Source organism: Leptonychotes weddellii, chromosome 9, assembly GCF_054177405.1.
Source record: "Leptonychotes weddellii isolate Sample4059 chromosome 9, ASM5417740v2, whole genome shotgun sequence".
NCBI classification, from domain to species: domain Eukaryota; kingdom Metazoa; phylum Chordata; class Mammalia; order Carnivora; family Phocidae; genus Leptonychotes; species Leptonychotes weddellii.
Genome location: NC_138377.1, coordinates 94,196,355 through 94,215,654, shown reverse-complemented (window position 1 = coordinate 94,215,654; position 19,300 = coordinate 94,196,355). Strand labels below are relative to the sequence as shown.

General features: G+C 53.4%; 1 protein-coding gene across 2 annotated transcripts in view; it reads left to right on the top strand.

Moving 5' to 3' along the window:
• Nucleotides 1-19,300, top strand: part of MEGF11 (multiple EGF like domains 11) — a 327,464-nt gene that overhangs the window by 269,723 nt on the left and 38,441 nt on the right. For both annotated transcript variants that reach the window (XM_081831278.1, XM_081831277.1), the window contains one exon: nt 708-882. In XM_081831278.1, coding sequence (XP_081687404.1) covers nt 708-882 — 175 coding nt within the window. The remainder of the gene's footprint in view (nt 1-707; nt 883-19,300) is intronic.

Here is a 19,300-nt window from a genome sequence, read left to right as displayed (position 1 = left end):
TCTGATCATGATGGTTAGTGGCTGTTGGATCAGACCTCTGCTAGCCAGGGATTGCCCACCCTCTATGGGTCCTGCCGGGCAGCCCCTGCCTCTCTGGCCTAGACAGATAGGGGGTGGAGACTATCACAGTCACTCTAAAAAAGCACTAGCAAAGCCCAGATGGAAGGTATTCTCTCTGTGTAGACATTGCCAGAGAGGGGAGGCCACATCTGCCCTGAGGTCTCATTTTAACTTAGCAAATGTCTGCGGAGTAGCTACAATATCAGCACCACTGGGTCTCACTGCAGCTGTCCCGTGCCTGCCCTTACACCAGGCATCTGCCCTGGGTACAGGGTGAGTGAGGCTCTGGATGTCATAGTCCTAGGGCAGGGACTGAAGAAGGCTGCCTTCTTCTTTGGACTGTGTGTATTTGTATTAGAAAGAGCACTTCTTTAGGAGTCAGAAGACCTGCGTTATAATCCCGATTCTGTTGCTTCCTCGCTATGTGACTTGAGGCAAATTATGTAATTACCGAGAGCCCCAGTTTCTCGGGGCCGCCAAGACCACGTGACCTGGGCACCTTCTGACAAGCAGGGCAGTAAGCAAATTCAACCTCAGAGGCCCTTGGATCCTGCTACCCTGGCCGACCAGACTTGGGGTGGGCAGAGGGGGGGACGTGGCTGCCTCCCTGGCCAGACTGTCCTCTCATTCTTCTCTCATCTGCTCAGCTGCCACCCAGTCACTGGGGTGTGCACCTGCCAGCCAGGCTGGTCTGGCCACGACTGCAACGAGTCCTGCCCCGCTGGCTCCTACGGCAATGGCTGCCGGCTGCCCTGCACCTGTCAGAACGGCGCTGACTGCCACAGCATCACTGGGAGCTGCACGTGTGCGCCGGGCTTCATGGTAAGATGGGCGGGGCCTCCCGTGGCCCCAGGCTCCCCGCCCCACACAGGAGTGGAGGGGCCAGCTCAGCCCACCTCCGAGGAGAATCGGGGAATGTGGCCCTTTGCCCAGGGATGAAGAATGGGAGTGTCTCTGTGCCCCCCTCTCGGAGACAGGGCTCCTGACCACAGAGCCCCCAGGCTGTTCTCGAAGGGCCGGTTCCTCTGGTTTCTGTAACTGTAGATGTAATAGAAGGAGAGGGTCTTCCCATTGTCCCCTCCCCCTGCAATACCAGTTGTCTTCGCACTTTGCGCTCAGCTCCTCCCTGTCTAAATCCAATGCACACGGGGTTTTTACATCATAATAACCACAGTATACACACAGTTTTGCATTCTACTTGCCTTCACCCACATTTGCTGCTCAGGCTTCTTAATTATCATTTTAAGTAGCTGCATACCACTGCAGGAGTTGCTGTATCCCCCAGTTTACTCAGCCATCCCCTTACTGCTGAATATTGTCTCCAATGTTCACAGCAAATGTTGCAATAAGCATCTTCCTACAAACAGCTTTTCCTCTCCTATTGAATTATTTCCTTAGGGTGAATTCCCAGGGTCAGTGAGCATAATATATTTATGGCTCTTGATGGATGTTGCCATATTACTTTCCTCAAGGGTTATATAAATCTATACCGCCACCAACCGTGTATGAATGTACCTATTTCAAAACAACTTTGCTAACATCCTTTTTTCTTTCTTTTTTTGCTAATTATATCGGTAGAAAATGGCTCCTCGATGTTGTTCTAATTTGCATTTCTCTGATTACTGGGGAGAGTGAACCTTTCCCCCACATGTTTACTATTTGTGCTTTCTCATGAATTATGCTGGGTTTTATGAAGTTAGGGAACTTGACACTGGAAGTGGAATCCTGTTCGAAGGCGGGGCGTGCCCAGTGGGTCTGAGGACCCAAGCACTCGGGGTTCCCCTGCGGCCATGTATTTTACTGTGCTGTAAGAAGTGGTTGGTGTGGTACCAACCGTGGTCTTTGGAACCAGACTGGGGTCAGTCACATCCTGGCTGTCCCGTCACTGACTGTGTGACCTTGGGCCAGTGAGTTAACCTCTCTCAGGATGGGTTTCCTCACCTCTGGAATGGAACGCCTGCCTTGCAGAATTGCTGCCAGGTGGAGAGATGGACTATCGAAGGTAGCTCACCCCAGTGCTTCTCAGACTTTAGTGAGTGTATGGATCAGTGGTAGGCCCTCTGACCTTGCAGATTCTGATCTGGTACGTAGGGGTGGGGCCTGAGGGTCTGCCTTTCTAACAAGCTCTAGGTGATGTCGGTGCTGCCGGTTGGTGGCCTCACGCTGAGTAAGAAGGGGTGGTGCTCAACCTCGACTGTCCGTTGGAATCACCTGTGGCGCTTTATAAACACTGATACCTGCCCCCCCACCCCCCGCCCCGAGACACTGATATTTTTGGTCTAGTTGAGGCCAGTGTGCTGCCAAGGTGGAGATCCACTGATCTACAAGGAAGCCCTGCTCCTGATGTGGGAGTGTGGGTTTGCCTGGGGCCTTTTGTGGGCAGGTTGCGCTGGTCTACAGAACTAAACTCTGCTCAGTTCCTTCTTCCTCCTCCCCAGGGCAGGTAAAATTGGGTGAAAATGAATTCTAGTGACATCTTTGAAAGAGAAAGAAGTCTGTTCCTCCTGCAGGTCTCCTTTCTAATTTACCTTTATCGGTGTGACCTTTGGCCATCACTTCCACAGAAAAATGGAGTGCCTTAGGTTTGGGGCTCGGGTAGGAGAGAATAGTTGTTTGGGATTAAAAATCACACATAGCCAAGTGATCAGGAGATGGAAGCAGAATTGAACTGACCCCACCAGAACCATTAGTGGGGCCTTCTGACCCTCATCCCAGTTTGGCTACTATGACTTTGGGCAGGTGGCTTTCTCTCTCAGGGCCCCAATTCCTTCACCTGTAAATGATAAGTGTGCAGGGGGAAATGAACCCACTGATTTCTAAGATGGTCCACTATGTGGACTCCATGGACCATGTCAGGAAACACACCCTTACGGGGAAAATAAAGGAAAGTAGGAGCAAGGAAGAGAGAGAGAGAGAGAGAGAGTGTGTGTGTGTGTGTATATGTGTGTGTGTGTGTGTTCGTCAAGGGAGAGGGGGCTCATTGAGATTGTATACGTTGTATATGGGCCTGCCGAGAGTCCCATGTTCCCCTTCTTCACCCCCAATTACCTGGTCACTGTTCCTCAATAGAAGGAAGAGTTAGCACCCTTTGAGGATTAGGGAGGCCACTGTCTGTGTGCCCACTGCCCTCAGGTCAGGGCTCCTGCAGTCTGGAGGCCAGCCCACTGCTGCTCTTCCTCCCATCTGGGTTGCAAATGACTTCCTGCCCTTGAACTTTGGGAGACTTGGCACTTGCAGGAATCATCTCTTTGTGGGGTCCCACCTGCCTGGGGCTCGGGGCTAAGACAGATTGTAAGCCAAACTGCCCTGGTGAGACCCGGTGAATTCTCATCCATCTCCTCCTGCCCAGCCTCATTATACCTGGAAAGGCCCTTCTGGGGCCCTGTTGGGTGTTGAGCAGGAGCTGCTGGAGGTGATTACAGAACAGTCAATTGTTCTCATCCAGTTTGACTCATTCCTGCATGCACCAGCCTCCAAGAGGGAACTCGTTACTGTTGCCTTTACCCCAGCTTCTGAATGAATGCAACTTCCTGCAATTAGCTAGCTCTGGTCAGGGTCAGGGATTGAGGTAATCAGCAGAGCCAACTTGGCTGAGACCCTCCCCAGAATGCCCTGCAGTCAATAATAATTAGCAATGCCTTTATTTGATAGTTAGTCTATAAATTTATACAGCTGCCCTTTTCCTTGAAAGATTTTTAGGATGAGCAATTAATTAGAGACTAATTAAAAGAGCCCTTTTCTGAATGTGTGGAGACCTCAATCCTAGGCTCACTAACCTTGGACATGTTGCCTCACTTTGCTGGGCCTCAGTTTCCTCCTCTGTAAGATGGGAGTGACATCAGTCCTGCCTGCTATGGGATGTGAGTATCCAACATGGTAATGGATGTGAGGCCGCATCCTCAGCTGGCCCCTCCCACCAGAGCCCTTCCTGCCAAGGGCTCCTTAGGGAGGATGTGGGGATAGCTTTAGGAAAGCAGAGTCTTGAGGGCTGGGAATGGCCTCAGACTCAACATAGATGTGAGGTGCGCTAATAAGGTAGTGCAGAACCACCCCTGGGAGTCCAGTGACATGCCTGCTCCAGCCAGGGGTCCCCAACCCCTGCAGAGGCCATGAGAATATGGGGCAGGAGCAAGCCCCACCTGGCACTCTGGGTGTGCTGGCCCTCACACTCTTTCTCCTTCTTTCCCAGAGCACTACATATTTACTCTGCCAAGGACTTGCGGGGGGGGGGGGCAGCTGGGGGTATGGAAAGGCTAATTAGACATCCATCCAGCCTTCAAAGAGCTTGTGCTCCGCGATAATCATATTCACACTAGTAGCAAACACTTATGAGTCCTTGCTGCATGCTTCATCTCTATCCCTCACAAGAGCCTGGTGGAGGTGCACTTTCGTGTTCCTCAATTTGGAAATGAGGAGCTGAAGTTCAAACAGGACAAGTGACTTTGCCCTGGATCACAAAGCCACTGAACTGTCATAGGTTAGATGATAGACTTAGATTGACAGGTCACCATGGAACCACACAAATCTGAGTTCAGATCCTTGCCTTCCAATCCCCACTCTGCCTACTGGCAAGTCACTCATCCCGCCTTAGTCTGAGTTTCCTCATTTGTTAAGAGGAGACTTTGCCATGAGACTGAGAAGCTTCATATGGGAAGTTTGTCATTCAGTGCCTGGAACACAGTGAGCACCCAGTAAAATGGTAGTAATTATTGGCACACTGTGAGAGTAGTAGGGGAACAATGCTTCTTGCAAGCCCAGCACCCCTCCCGTCAAGAAGAGTGTCAAGATGAGCTACACCCAGGGGTTCCTGTTGGAGCAAGCAGAGTCATGAATATGCACAGCTGTGGGTCCAAGCAGGTCCACCGAAGCACCTGTGGGTCACCCTGAATAGTCAGTCTCAGGAGGCCTTGTGGGGTAGACACACCTGTCAGTGTTTGGGGAAATGGACATAGGGCTGGAGATAGGAATAAAGTCTGGGCATTTTACGTGTTAGCTTGGCAACAGCATTGGAATCACTTGAGGCATGATTTGCTGAATTGCATTGGGGCTGCTGGGTGGGGCAAAAGAGCCCTGAACTGGAAGGTGAGAAAACATGTTCCTAGCTCTGGTTCTGCTAACGTTTAGGACTTCTATTTCTTATCTGTAAAGTGGGAATGATATTTTCTACCCAACAGGAACGGTGTTATGGGAACCAGTCATTATAATGGGAGGGCTTAAAATTCAGCACCTCGGACAGCCACCACGAGGCTCTCCTCCAAGGTTGCACTTGTTCTATTAGAACCTAGGGTCCTCACCCAGTCAGAACACCAGGGGAAACAGGGGTGGGGAAAGGCAGAGTGAGGGTCACATGGCAGGCAGCTCAGGCCAGCAGAGTCCTACGTGTGTTCACGTGAAGGATAATCCAGGAAGTGAGGAGGGAATAGCTGAATTGTGATTGAAGGGACTAAGTGGAGCTGTCCACCCACTTGGAAGTTGGAATCACATCGTCCTCCATGGCTTCTCATTACCTACCAAACAAAACTCAAACCCCAGTCCTTTGTAACCTGCCCTTAAAACTAGTCAGTCCACCCTAACTTCATCTCCTGCTAGATCCTGCTGCAAACCTCTGCTATGGCCACACATAACTCACTTTTTTCCAAGCATAGTATAAGCTTTGGGGCCTCTGCCTGTGCCTTTTCTCAAGCTTTCCCCTCCTCCTAGAATGCCCTCCCCACTGTCCTTATCTTAGTCTATGAAAATCCTTCTCAGCCTTTCAGGGCTGAGATCAAAGGCTGCCTCTTCCATGAAGCCTTCCCTGAATATCCCTGTCTTCAGAATTAAGCCTTCCATCTCCTCCGTTCCCATAGCAGGTGTACCCTGTACCCATTCTTCCAACTGCCTCCCCCCACTCCATGTCTTCCATATGAACATCTTGCTCAATATACTTGCTTTGAAATCAATGAAATTTGGGGGAAGAGCAATGAATGCCCTTAAAGCAGAAGTTTTCAGAAGTGACCTTTATAGAAAGGAAATTCATGGCACTTCCTGAGGGGCATGCCAGCAGGGCTGGAGCTTAAAAATACCCGTTGCCTTCTCTGCAGTTCAGATAAACAGGTATCGGCAGTGGGACTAGAAAAGCTATCCCGCAACATCATCTCTGGGGTTTTTGGCGGGGGGGAAGCAAATGGTGTGAGCTTCTACCTTATGCAATACTATGTAGTGGTTACTCAGAGACTCTGGAGCCAGATTCCCTCCCTTCCAATACCAGCTTTGCTGCTTACTAGCTGTGTGACCTTGGGCAAGGTATTTTACCTCTCTGTGCCTCTGTTTTCTCATATATGAAAGGGAATAATAATAAAGTCTTTTGGATTCCTGGGCTGATTAATTAGTACATATAAGATAACTAGAATACCTGGCATGTTAATACTCTTCCAGCAAGAGTTAGCTTATTATTATCATCATTATTATTATTGTCAATGCTGCCACTGCTATTGTTATTTACTCCAAGGGGTCCCCTACCTAAAGAGAAGGACTGGTCCTGGTGGAAACACCCTCTTTGGGGGTACAAGCAGAAAGGGAAGCAAGAGGAAGAGAGTAGAGTTAGTTGAAACTTCCTCCTAGCTGGGAGCAGCAGGGTTGACGGGGGCTCCTGGGTTCCCAAGGGCAGCCACAGAACTGAGAAGAGACTTTCTCATCACGGGAGGGGGCGGAGGGAGTAGGCCAGCTTTTCAGCTCCTCCACATGCCTCTGCTGACCAGCTTTCCTTTTTTTTTTTTTTTTTGCTTGTCCTGGTTGGGAAGTGACCAGCTTTCCTTAATTAAGGCCTCACCTAGGTGGCCAGCCTGATGAAGCCTCCTCTGCTGCTCTCGGACTAATTGCTGCCACCTTGGCACCCACAGCGAACAGCCTGTGAGGTCACCAGAGCTACAGAGCCTGGATTTTCCAGACCTCCTCCCTGCGTGGAACGGTGTGGCTGGGAGATAAGGGGCCCTCTGGTCATTGCTCAGCACAAATGCTACCTTTCAGCTCTGGATACAATGGGTACGGAGAGCCTGGGAGGCGGGGGTAGGAGCCCGGTGTCCCCGCCCAGGGGATTTGGGCCCTATATTTCTCCCCTGGATGACAGAATTTCTATTACCTTAAAGGGCTCATCTATTTATGCTGCAATTTTTTGAAGTCCTGTCTGCTGTTATTGAACCCTGCATGCTGGCAAGGGGAGCGGGCGCTCCATCACCCAAATGAACAACTCGTTTCCACATTTTTCTCCCTTTCCTCCGTGCTGTCGGGAGGTCAGTCACAAACCTCAGCTGCTCTGGCCGGGGAAGGTAGGACAGGGGTGAGAGTTATGAAAATCCAGATCAGTGAAGCAGCGACTGAATTTTCCTCCAAGGTTTCTGGTGTCCTTTAAAGACGTCACTCTCTCCCAGCCCCCACTCCAGAGCTGGACAAAATGCGTGCCTGCCTTTTGTGCAGCTCCTGAGCTAGAACTCAGGAGGGAGGACAGCTGCGGGGCCAGGAGAGAATGTGGACTGAGAAGTACCGCCAGGTGACATGTATAGAATGTGTGTGTGGTTCCTGTTCTAATTGTTTTGTTCTTCATCAAACCTGAGGTCTGCAGGCTATTAGCCGTAAGCTTTCCATGCCGCATCCCCGCCTCCCGCCGTTGACTAGCTTCCTAATTATAATAAAAGATTTTCCAGGCTGTTGCACTGGAGACGAGGAATTCACCCTCCAGCTGCCCTGCCCGTGTGAACAGAGGAACACAGGTAGTGCAAAGTAGCAGAAATGATCGAAAAACATGAACACATGCCCACGCCACACTCCGGTGGTCCTGTCCCAGCTCCGTCCTCGCCTGCCGGGTAGCCTTGGCCGAGTTACTTATGCTTCTCAAGCCTTGGTTGTTCATCTACAAAACAGGGTAAATAATGGTTCTGTGTTCTAGTGTTCCTAGGATTGAATGAGATAAATATGTACAATGTTTCGAACAAAGGCTGACATGTTGCAAATGCTCACTAAATGATTGTCGAGGTCCCTGATGGAGTTGTATAGGGATGGTGCCCTAGAGGCCAAAGGCATGGACTTTGGGGTCAGACAAGCCTGGATTGGACTCCCAAGTCTGTCCCTCAGCTGTGTGAACTGAGGTGACGTCCTCAACCTCTTTGAGCCCCAGTTTCCCATCTGTAAAATGGGCTGATAGTGCCTGCCCCTCAGGGTCCGTGTGAGCACAGAATTGGTCACACAGCAAATCATTGGCAGAACTGGGACAGAAATCAGGTGACCTAACTCCCAGTCCCATGCCTTTTCTGCCTTCACCTCCTTCTCCTGAGTTTGCGGTCCCCAGAACAGACATCTACTGATTTTTCCCAGGGCAGAGAGGGATGGGGTTGGGGGAACATGTATTAAATCATGTTGGCAATTAGTCCACAGAGCAAAGTAGGGAAAATTGGGTTTATGTCACTAAGGCTGAGTCCAGCCTCCCCGCTCTGGGACCCCGTGGTTTGTGGCTTTATTAAGGAAAACTCCTGACTCGTCTGTTCCAAAAAATAAACATTCCCATGTCACGCCACCCTCTCCCTGCCATGCTCCTCACGTCTTTATCAGTGCCCTCGTTACTGGGTTCTGGAGCTCGGGCTTTGGTCCAGGCCTGGAACCTAGAGTACTCTCCATGCAGCAGAAGAGGGTGTGGTAGTTGAGGCGTCCATGCTTTGAGCTCCCCCAGTTTTCTTTTTGTCCAAGTCTCTGGTGCTGATGGGATTTCTGCCCCTGCTGGCTCCCGGGCCCCGCCACCCCACAGATTCTGGAGGATGAGCTCGGGCCACCAGTCAAGGAGCTGCCCTGAAAGGTCTGGAGGAAGCTGACGAGCGGGGTGTGAAGGTCCACCCTTGGAGCACCAAGTGACTGTGGCAGACCCCCTGCTCTTTGTCCGTTCGTTACTTTACGTAATCCTCACAACAACCCTTGTAGGTGGGGGCTGTCAGGATCCCCACTTTGCAGAGGAGGAAACCGAGGCTCAGAGAGGTGAAGTGACCTTCCCTAGTTGGTAAGTGGTCACCAGGAGCTGAGCCTGTGGCTGTCTGAACCCAGAGCCTGCACTTTGAGCCACAAATAAAAACTGTGGGGAAGGAAAGGGTTGTGCATCTGTGGGAAATAAGAGGCTTGGAGACTCTCTCAGGCCTTTTCCGAGGAAAGGGGACATTCCCGGCAACCTCATTTCTCAGTGGGAGCCTCGTGCCCTCCCTCACTTTGTCTTTGAGGGGAGGTAGGCTGGGACCGTCAGTCTCCCTCCCCTGCTTTGGGGCGGCCCGTCCCAGCTTACCCAGCCGCCTCACACCTGGGCTGGTTCGTCTCACGGCTCTCCTGTGAGGAAAGCAGGGCGAGAATCCTTAGCTCTGTGGCACAGACGAAACCAAAGTGCAGAGCAGTTACAAGTCTTGTCCAGGGTGACGTGACTTGTGAGGACATCAAGCTGGGCCTCGAACCCAAGGCTTGCGGCTCCAAGGCCGTGCTTGCCTCGGGACGGCGGTGCGGGGAGGGGAGGTCAGTACGAAGGAGAAGGCCAGAGGGGAGGCCGACCTGGGCTCCAGCCCTGGCTCTGCCGCCACCTCGCTATTTGACCAAGTCACCCCACCTCGATGACAGGTGTTCCCTGTCTCCCGGGGGCCGATGTCAAGCTGAAGGGAAGCACTTCTGGGAAGGACTGGAGGAAGGGCCAGGGAGTGTGCACGCAGAGGCATGAGGAGGAGCAGAGGGCCCCGGCCCGCAGACTGACTCTCTCACCAAGCTGGCAGGTCTGGAATAAAGGAAGAACCCACTCCCCTCCTGCTACCCCTGCCCTCCAGCTCCTAGGCCCCACCCAGCCTGGCCCCTTCCCAGCCATCTCCCCACGTAGTCATTAGCACCAATAATCCCATCTGCGGGAGTAATTATGCACCCCGGGAGGGGAAGGGATTCCTGCCAGAAGATGTGATTGTGTGTGGAAAATGAAAGATGTTGCAGAAAAAGGTCACGAATAAATTACTTCAAGGTGGGGTTAGCTAATAGGAAACTAACAGTGGGGGTAATTGCACACGTACACACACACACACACACAAAACACAACCAAAAAAACAAGCAAAAAAAAAAAAACCCTCAAAAGTTCTTTCCAAAAACACTACCCAGATGAGCAGGGATGGAGGGAATGTGAGCGAGAGAGTGGGAGCAGAGCAGGAGGGGCCCTGTGTGCCAGGGTGGGGGCCTGTGCTGAATTCAGCGGCCAGAGGGAGCCACTGAGCAGGGGCGTGACAAAACAGTGCTGCCCTTGACCTCCATAGCCTGTGTGGGGAGATGGGGACATCACTGTCTGAGAACTCAGCATACAGTAAGTGCTCAGTAGATGCTAGCTCCTATTATTCCCCGTGGTTCTTAGGTAGAGGCTGCTTGGCTCAGTGGGGAGAGCGTGGGCTTTGAGCCAGGGGAACCCGACTTTGAAGCTCCGCAACTGGGTGCGGGGAAACAGGGCAAGCACTAGGAACGTGGCCCAGCGCAGGTAAATCTCAGTATCTCTCCTTATATCTGCCGTGGCTGGGACTCTTATGGACCGTGTGTAATAGTCAAAATGCCTAAAGCATCATGGCACTTCCTCTGGGCCAGGCACTGTTCTAAGGAGATTACATAGGTCAACTTATTTAATCTTCACCACTACCCTTGGAAGAAAGTCCTACTATCATCCCCATTTTGCAGATGGGAAAACTGAGACATAGGTTAATAACTTGCCCCAAGTTTGTCCGTTATACCCCATTAAAACTAAAAAAATAAAATGCCCAAGGTTCTATAGGTATCAGAGCCAGGACCTAAACCCAATAGTCATATTCTGGAGCCCATTGGAACCTCTGTGCCCTGCCTCTTCTGTGGGCAAACCCTAAAGGATCCTTGCCGCCACCCTACCCCCCCCCAACCAGGGTAAAACCTTAACCAGGGCCATGGGGGTGCTCCAGCCTCCAGAGCCAAATTTGAAAGTAGCATCAAATTGGAGAGCAATCAGGCATCCATCAGGTAGTCCAGAGAGTCAGCTTGCCAGTGGTGGTGTGGATGGCTCTCCTAGCCATCACCTCATGTGTTCTCATAGCCCCGTGGGGTGAGATGTCACTGCTGCCATTTCATACACCAGGAGACAGGCTCAGAATGGTTTACACAGCTTTGAGCATCTTGGCCTTGCCCACTGTCGAGCCCAGTGCTGAGCCAACCCCAGGCAGATGCTGCCAGGACACGCCCCTCCTGCCCATCTCCCTCTGAGGCCTCGCACCCCTCTTTTCCCTGGCCTGCAGCCCCAGGCTGGAAACCACCCCGTCCCTTCCTCCAGGGAGGCCAGATCTGCTGTACCCTCCCTTCAAACCTGCCCCCTGAGGCCGCGGGGCCTTATGGGGAGCACATTCCAGGCCCACGTTATGTGTAGTGAAGCGTTCTATGAGAAGTTGGTTGAGAAACCTCCGAGAGCCAGAAAAATCCATAGGGCACCAGCTTTAGAAAGATGCAGAGAATCTGCAGTTGGGGGATGCGAGGGGGATGGTGTGGGCAGCAGGGCAGCCTCTTCCATCTCCACTCCGCTTCTGGTCACCAGGAAAGGCCTCTCTTTGTTTGCAGTCAGTTCTAGAACTTTTTCTTTGATGACTGACTGCACAATCAGTAAGCGATTCAATTTGCCTGAGTCTGGGTTCTCAGCCTCTCTCACCCAGAAAAGAGTGGTCCAGACTCCTGCCTTTGGGGAAGGGGGTTCCTAAAATAGGCTGGAACCTTGAGTCCCTTACCTGCTGTCGGACCCACCTTTGCTTTTAGGGCAAAGTATGAAGCCTGGCCCTCGAGGCCTTCCTGGGTGGGCTGGTCTGACGTCCAGGCTCCAGTCCCGCCTTGGCCCCTCAGCCCCGGTGCTCCAGCAAATCCTAACAGAATTACCTTACCCTGGATGCCCACTCACCCATGCACGGCCCTGCCACCAGGCCTTCGTTCCATCTACCGCTTCTCTGAATGCCCTTGCTCTCTACCCTCTTGGCCAAACCCTGCCCATGCAGCATCGGGCTCAGCTCCGTTGCCCCTTCTCAGGCAGACTTCTTGCTTTCTTTCCACGAGGACGTAACCTCTCCATAGTACAGTGGCACGTCTGCTCTGGTGGCACACTGTAGATGTGTCTGTCCTCTCTACTCAACAGCTGCTGGGAGCGGGTCTGTCTGATTCGTCCCTGTGTCCCTGCCCTCCCCCCCCCGCACCTCCCTCCTCACTCCGGGCCTTCCCAGACCTGGCACAGTCTCCTGAACAGAGTGGGATCAGTAACTGTTCATTGAATAAATGCGCGGGTAGTTTAGAAACATCCCCTAAATCATGAATATGCCACGCTTTGCTTGGACCCTGGTAAACACCCCCCATCGGCATCGGTAGGACCCTCTGTCTCCCATAATCTGGTTCCCACTTGGGACATTGTTGCTGTCACTATATTGAGACTCGGGCTCTGCAAGCCACTGCCCAGGGCACATACCACCCAGCTGCCACCTCAGAGGATCTGGGTCCTGCAATACACATGTATGCACCCCTCATATATCCAATCCCCTTCACATGGACACGGCATGTCTGTACCATACACACCACACTCGGAGCTCCCATGTACAAATCACCCTTGGGGCTCTATGGCCAGAATCGGTCCAAATGTCTGACACGCAGATGCTAAGCTTACCCCATAGCCGTCACACTGCTGAGACAGAACACACACCAGACTCGCACACTGCATGGACCACACCTGGGGGCCCTGATAAGCCACCATTCAAATCAAGACCCTGGGACAATAGGCATAAATCCTATCCCTGACCTGCTCTTCACCACCTGCAAAGCATTTGTCCCTCTTGTATATGTGGGGCCCACATGTACTGTTCACATGACATGCATCACGAGTGTATAGCAGTGCCGTGCACGCGCGTGTGTGCACACACACAGGCTCACCAGATACAGCCTGCAGAACATCTGGAAGTAGGGAGGTGGCCTTCCCGCGCTAGTCTCACCTTGTGCGCCTGCCTGCCCCACTCCGTATTCTGCAAACTCTCTCCTCTAAGCTCATGAGACCTCCCCTAATGCCCCACAATAGGCTCTCCCGGCAGGTAAGAGGCAGTGTTTTGCTGGCACTTTTTAAAACCACTGAGGAAATCATGAAACCCAATGCAGAGCGACTGGGGCCATGTGCTGTCGGGGCTTGCCCAGAGACTTTGCAGGGGAGCCTTGTCCTGTCCTCGGATGGCTTGCAGCGGAGGCCCTGATCCCCCCCACCCCCAGTCCCTCCGGGAGCACAGGAGCTGGCCCTGGCGCAGGGGGAGGGACAGGGGAGGGGGATGAGGCCTAGAGTGGGAGAGCGAAGCTGTCCTAGGAGGTGAGGGCCGAGGCCGTCCGCGTGCGAGAGGCTGACAGCACGCCGGGTCACCAGCAGCAGTGACACGCCGTCACCACTGTACCCAGCGCCCTTTCAGGGGATATGCGTCATCTGATGGATGCTGGCACACGCCCCGGGCTCACGCTCGCTCCCATGGCCTGTTATTCCACCGTCTTAGCTTTATTCCTTCAAGTTGGGGTTTTGTTTTTTTTTAAGATTTTATCCGTTCATTTAACAGCGAGCGAGAGAGGGAACACAAGCAGGGGGAGTGGGAGAGGGAGGAGCAGGCTCCCCGCAGAGCAGGGAGCCCGATGCGGGGCTCGATCCCAGGACCCCGGGATCAGGACCCCAGCCGAAGGCAGACACTTAACGACCAAGCCCCTATTCCTTCAAGTTTTAAAGGCTTTGAGGCTTTAGGAGTCTCCCGACACAAGACACAAATGCTCCCTAAGACTGCCCACCGGAAGCCCCTGGTAGCCATCTCTGCCTCCGCCAGCAACAGACGTTTAACAACTAACGTGTAGGAGGCCACCTAGTACAGGGCGTGGTATACAGTAGGTGCTCAGGTCATTTGGGTCCCCAGCATTTGCTGTCCTGTCTGCCGTCAAGGCAGCCAGGCCGAGGGGAGAGCTTGGTCTGTGGAGTCGGTCGGGCCCGTCCCCACGGTGGACTTAGGGCAGGGTGAGCCCTCCAGCCTCGGTTTAGCCTCTTTCTAGAGCGGTTCTTTCTCTAGGAAGGTAATTCCTTCCCTGCAAGGCTATTAGAAGAACAGAAGGGGACAGAGGGCAATAGGCACAGGCTGGTACCAAGGGAGCAGCCCCGGGGAAGCAGTGTGTCCTAAGCCAATGCGTCCACCGTGTCTGTAGGGGTGCAGGGCTGTGGACAGTGGTGAGGACCAGAGTCCTGTCCACACCTGCTCCCCCTCTGCGGGGGCTGCCCACTATGCATGCATGAATGCCACTGGGACCTCCTGGGGGTCACCTGGCAAGATGCAAAGACCTCTGACCAGTGCTCAGTAAGCCCTCATTAGCCCGTGATTCCTTCTCTGAGCCCAGAAGAGACTCTCGGACTTACAGATGGGACAAGGGCGGCAGTGCAGAGCAGAAGGGAAGCTTTGTTTTACCAAGACAGCAGCTGAGTCTCCAGGAGGACCCCCGGTCTTGCGGTCAGTAAGAGGCCTGGCTTTCACTTGGGCCCAAATGTCCTTCCTTGACCACACTCACTGCCTCTCAGGTCTCCCTGAAATAGCTTGGTATCTGTTTAGGAACTATTAGAAGGTATCTGTGCTCCTCCAGAGAAGACTCTTGAGGGGTCAGAGTCAGATAGCATACTTGTGCAGATTTAAAAAAGGCATCCCTTTCTCGAGACATTCTACTGTCATCTGCCAGGAAATTGATGTCATGTATACACAAACTACGATGACTGTCATGTTAATGGCACCGCTGGAGTTGTGCAGTGCTTAGCCTGCACAGCTGTACAGAGCAGCCTCAGGTCACTGACAGCCGGTTCATTTAGGACAGACAGAGAGAGGGGGCTTCCGGGCCTAACCTTCAGCCCTTTTCCACCCATCCCCCTTGGGAGCCAGAAAGAATGACCCTGGGCGTTACCTGCCTCCGCATGGGGAGGCAGAGATGGGAATGGATGTGACAAGCGGCCTCCACCCTTCTCTCCCTCTCGTCTCTCTGACCCTCTGCTCTTCATGCCTTATGCAGAGTTTCTTTTCCCCAACCTGCACCCACTGTCAGTTGCTGCTTTATCAGTGACACGCTAATTAGGTCCAGTGAGGTTTGCTGTGCGTTGGAGAGGCCTCTGCGGTTGGCGTTCGGTCCGCGCTGTTCTCTCTTTGCCTTGTGCGCCATGTGTCATTCTTTCTCCCTGGAAAATCATAAGTGAGCCTCCCTCTGTGGGACTCCCACTGCCTGAGCCTGGGAGCTGGGAGTGGGGATGACTGAGAAGGGTGGGCAGGGGGGAGCCAGCAGCACAGCCCGGGTACTCTGCTTGGCAAGGAGCGGACACCTGCCTGGAGGCTGCTGCTGGCATTGACATGACGTTGGACACCAAAATCAGCCTGCATTGGTGGCCCTGAACTTCCAGGGTTAGTAGAGGAGAGAAAGGAATAGGAGCAACCCCCAGCAAAGGTCTCTGGACTGAATGGATGGGATGCGTGAGGCCACGTCACCATGAGCTAGTGCTTCTGCCTTAAACCCTTGTATTCTGACCCGAGGTGCAGGGCCCTCTCTTACCTAAGCCATTGGTACTTCTCCAGCAAGAAGCCAGGTGGGTCTCGGCTGGCTGTCCCAGAGTCCTCCCTGCTGAGCTCCCATAGGCTGGCAGGGGCATACCCACCACCCCGGCCTGGATCTGGAGAACCCAGTTCCACTCTGTTCCCCCTGTCTCCTACCCACGTATTTAACGGGGACCCAGAGCCGAACTTGCAGCACTAACACTACCTCCCTCTTTTGTGAGAGGGAGGGTCAACCACTTCCCATCCCCCTCCTCCTCCCACTCCAAAAAATACTCATTAACCTCTGGCCCATTGCAAGGAAAATGGGTGATCCACACAAGAAGCCCAGCTGCTGATTAATTTTCCCAAACAGGGCCCAACTACAAAGTAGCGTATTGCAGGGGAGAAAATTCAATAAACAGCATTTGAAACAAATTTAATAGAACATATAGCTCATTACCCACTGGGGTCTGGGCCTCTGCTGCCACGTTGTGCAAGAAGGCAGGTGGAAGGAGTGGGGGAGATTTGCATCTCTTTAGCAGGACCAGCTCCAGGGGTTCCATTCTGGCAGTAGCTCTTTCAAATCAAGTTCAAGATGTTAATAGCCAACGCTGCATCTATAATTAACAGGCCTTTGGATGGGAGGAGGTGCTTACATCCGTCCTCCATTCACAGAGTGGAGATGCTGAGCAGGACTGGCAGGCTTCTCCCCAGCAGGAGCTGGAACCTCAGGGACCCGCCCCTGTGGGAGGGCTCCCTTCCCCGGGCTGCTGCGGGATGTGGGCTGTGTGGAGGTGAGATGGGGATAGATAAGGATGTAAGAATACTCAGGCACCAACTTCCAAGTGCTGAGAAAGGCTCAAAGCATCTGGGCCTCAGCAGGCAGCCCTTCCTCGAGGTCAGGGCCATGTCTTGGGGACGCTGTGTGCTTTGGTGGTGAGTGTGCGGTCAGCATGAGCAGGGGCAGCATAGGCTCTCTGAGAGTTTCACTCCATCTAGGCTGTTAGGATCCTGTGCCCGAAATGGGAGCCAAGAGATTCAAGTCCCACGGCCCCTCCCCTGCCTGGCTTTGGCTGTATGGCCTTGGGCAAGTCACTTCCCCTCTCTTGGCCTCAGTTTCCTTACATGTAAAACAAGGCAGCTGGACCAAGCGATTCCCAAAGTCCCTCCAGCTCTGGCACCGTGGGCTGTCCTCCCAGTGTTATGAATGGTATGTGGTCAGGCCCAGGCCATGAATTAGGAGGCAGCCACCTAGCTGGTGTGATTGGTGGGGCCCCAGGGGGACTCCCCAGCCCTGGGCCTCCATTCCTACCATTCTTCCCTCCTTTGGGCTAAGACCCCTACTGCAGGCGAGAGGATGTTCAGAGAGTCAGAGCTGAAGGGCCCTTAGAGACAACCCAGCCAGTGGTTCCCAGCTAGACCCTTGCGAAGGCTGCAGCAGGTTGCCAAGAGAGGTTTTGAACATTTCACAGAGCCCACGGGCAGCCTTCCTTTATCTGTGACAAAGCGAACTAAATCACCAAGGTTTTTCTTTTGTTTTTAATTAGAATTAAGTCAATGTGATATTTCAGGTTAGCATGCGTTCTTCAGAAGCTCTGATTGGTTGTAGGTGACATCATTGGAATATCTAGGTCATGGTTGGTGGACAAGATGCTGCCACCTGAGTCACACGGCATGTGGTCACTGGCCAAATTGCACCTGTTCAGTACGTGACTGGCTTTAGACACCAGCACAGAGGATCAGCAGCGTCTTTCAGACTGAGAGGGCTTTGTAGAGGGAGGATACTCACAAGGGTCCTTGGCGGCGAAAAGTCGGGGAGACGGATTGATTTTTTTTTTTTTTAAAGATTTTATTTATTTATTTGACAGAGAGAGACACAGCGAGAGAGGGAACACAAGCAGGGGGAGTGGGAGAGGGAGAAGCAGGCTCCCCGCGGAGCAGGGAGCCCAATGCGGGACTCGATCCCAGGACCCTGGGGTCATGACCTGAGCCGAAGGCAGACGCTCAACCGACTGAGCCACCCAGGCGCCCAGAGACGGATTGATTTTAATAACCGCATATAATCGAACAGGAAACCAAGGCCTGTATATTACCCGGCACGAACACAAGTCCATCAGAAGAGAACCCTGTCTTCACAGCAGTGAGAGATGTGCTGGACAGGGATCTTGGGGGACAGCCTCAGTACAGGGCCTGGGGGTGCTCCTTGCTGAGGGAGTGGGGGTGCAAGTGCTAAGCTATGAGAGGCACGGGAGATGCCAAATGCAAACTCCCCAACTTCACCTCTGATGTGCGCTCACAAGCCTGGCCTCTTGTCCTGTTCTTTTCCCCCAGAGTGTGAAAAGATCAACAGACATGAATTCAGAGCTGGTCTGGGCCAGGGCTGGGAGGTGGGGAGCAGACAGGACGTGGTCCCTCAGCTGGTCTCCTAAGGAGCACTAGCCTACGGGTCTCAGCTCCTGGCCCTCTGGCTTACAGTCTCCTTTTCCTGAAGGCCCTGGGCTTGGTCATCTCTACCATCCTGTTCAGCTCAGAGGGCCTTGTCTCCCTGAGCGGATGCCCTGGAGGCCAACAGATTAATTTTCCAGCTGGGCTTCTCAGCCTCAGCCTGGCCGGGCAGGGTTTGGGCAGGGAGGGGCAGGATCTGGCCTGGCTTTCCCTTTTCACAAGAGCCCCCAGAGAGGCCCAGAGTCAATGCCGTAGCACAGGACCAAGCCTTAGACCAGACAGTAGTCCATGCCCTGTGTGTGATGGGAGCCACGGAACCTGGGCCCACGAGGGCCCCTCAGCCATCTGCACAACACTACGGAATACCTGTACTCTATGCCTAGATAGATGGACACATCTGGATGCAGGCAGGAGTGTGCCTGTGTGGACGCTGCCTGGGAGCTGACCCGGGGCGGAGAGTCTCAGCATCCTGGGAGCCCCCGGAGCCCACCACCAGGGTTGGCTCAGAGTTGGCCCCATGCAGTGAACATTCGTCGAATTGCCTGGCAGGAGAGAGAAAGCACATGGAAAGTGCCCGGTCCTTCTGGTTGTCCACAGGAGAAGCCAGCGTGTACACACAAACATTGCATTTCGGTTCAACAACATTTATTGAGGGCCCATTATGAACCAACAGGGTCTCAAGCCCTGAGAATCTAGACGTGAATAAAACCAGATCCCTGTCTCCCTGAGCCCCCCAGCCTAGGGCAGAGGCAGGCACATGAGCCAACCAGGCCCCCCAGTGTGCTCAGATGGTGGTGGCTGTGTATGCACCCATTCCCACGAGGGCAGGACTGGGGAGGGAACACAGCAAGGGGCGGGGGGCGGGAGATGAGGAAGGAGTCACAAATTCCCACCCAAATCCACCCAGGCAGGTAAACAGATACCCCCAGACACACACGTAAGCACACACGCATGCACGCACGTGCACACACACACACTCTTAGGTGTATACACTGACTACCTAAGCATATGTAGACACAAATACTGACCCTGTAGACTCAAGCGCCTCACAGGCCATCGTGATTAAAGCCTGTTAGTGGTCCCCCAGTCTGGGGAGGTGTGCACGAGAGGATGGCCTGTGTGTCGGGTGCAGGTACCTGGGGCAGCATGGGAATCACTCCACCTTGGCCAGGGGATGGCCGGAGGTGGGCAGAGCTGTTAGTCTAAAT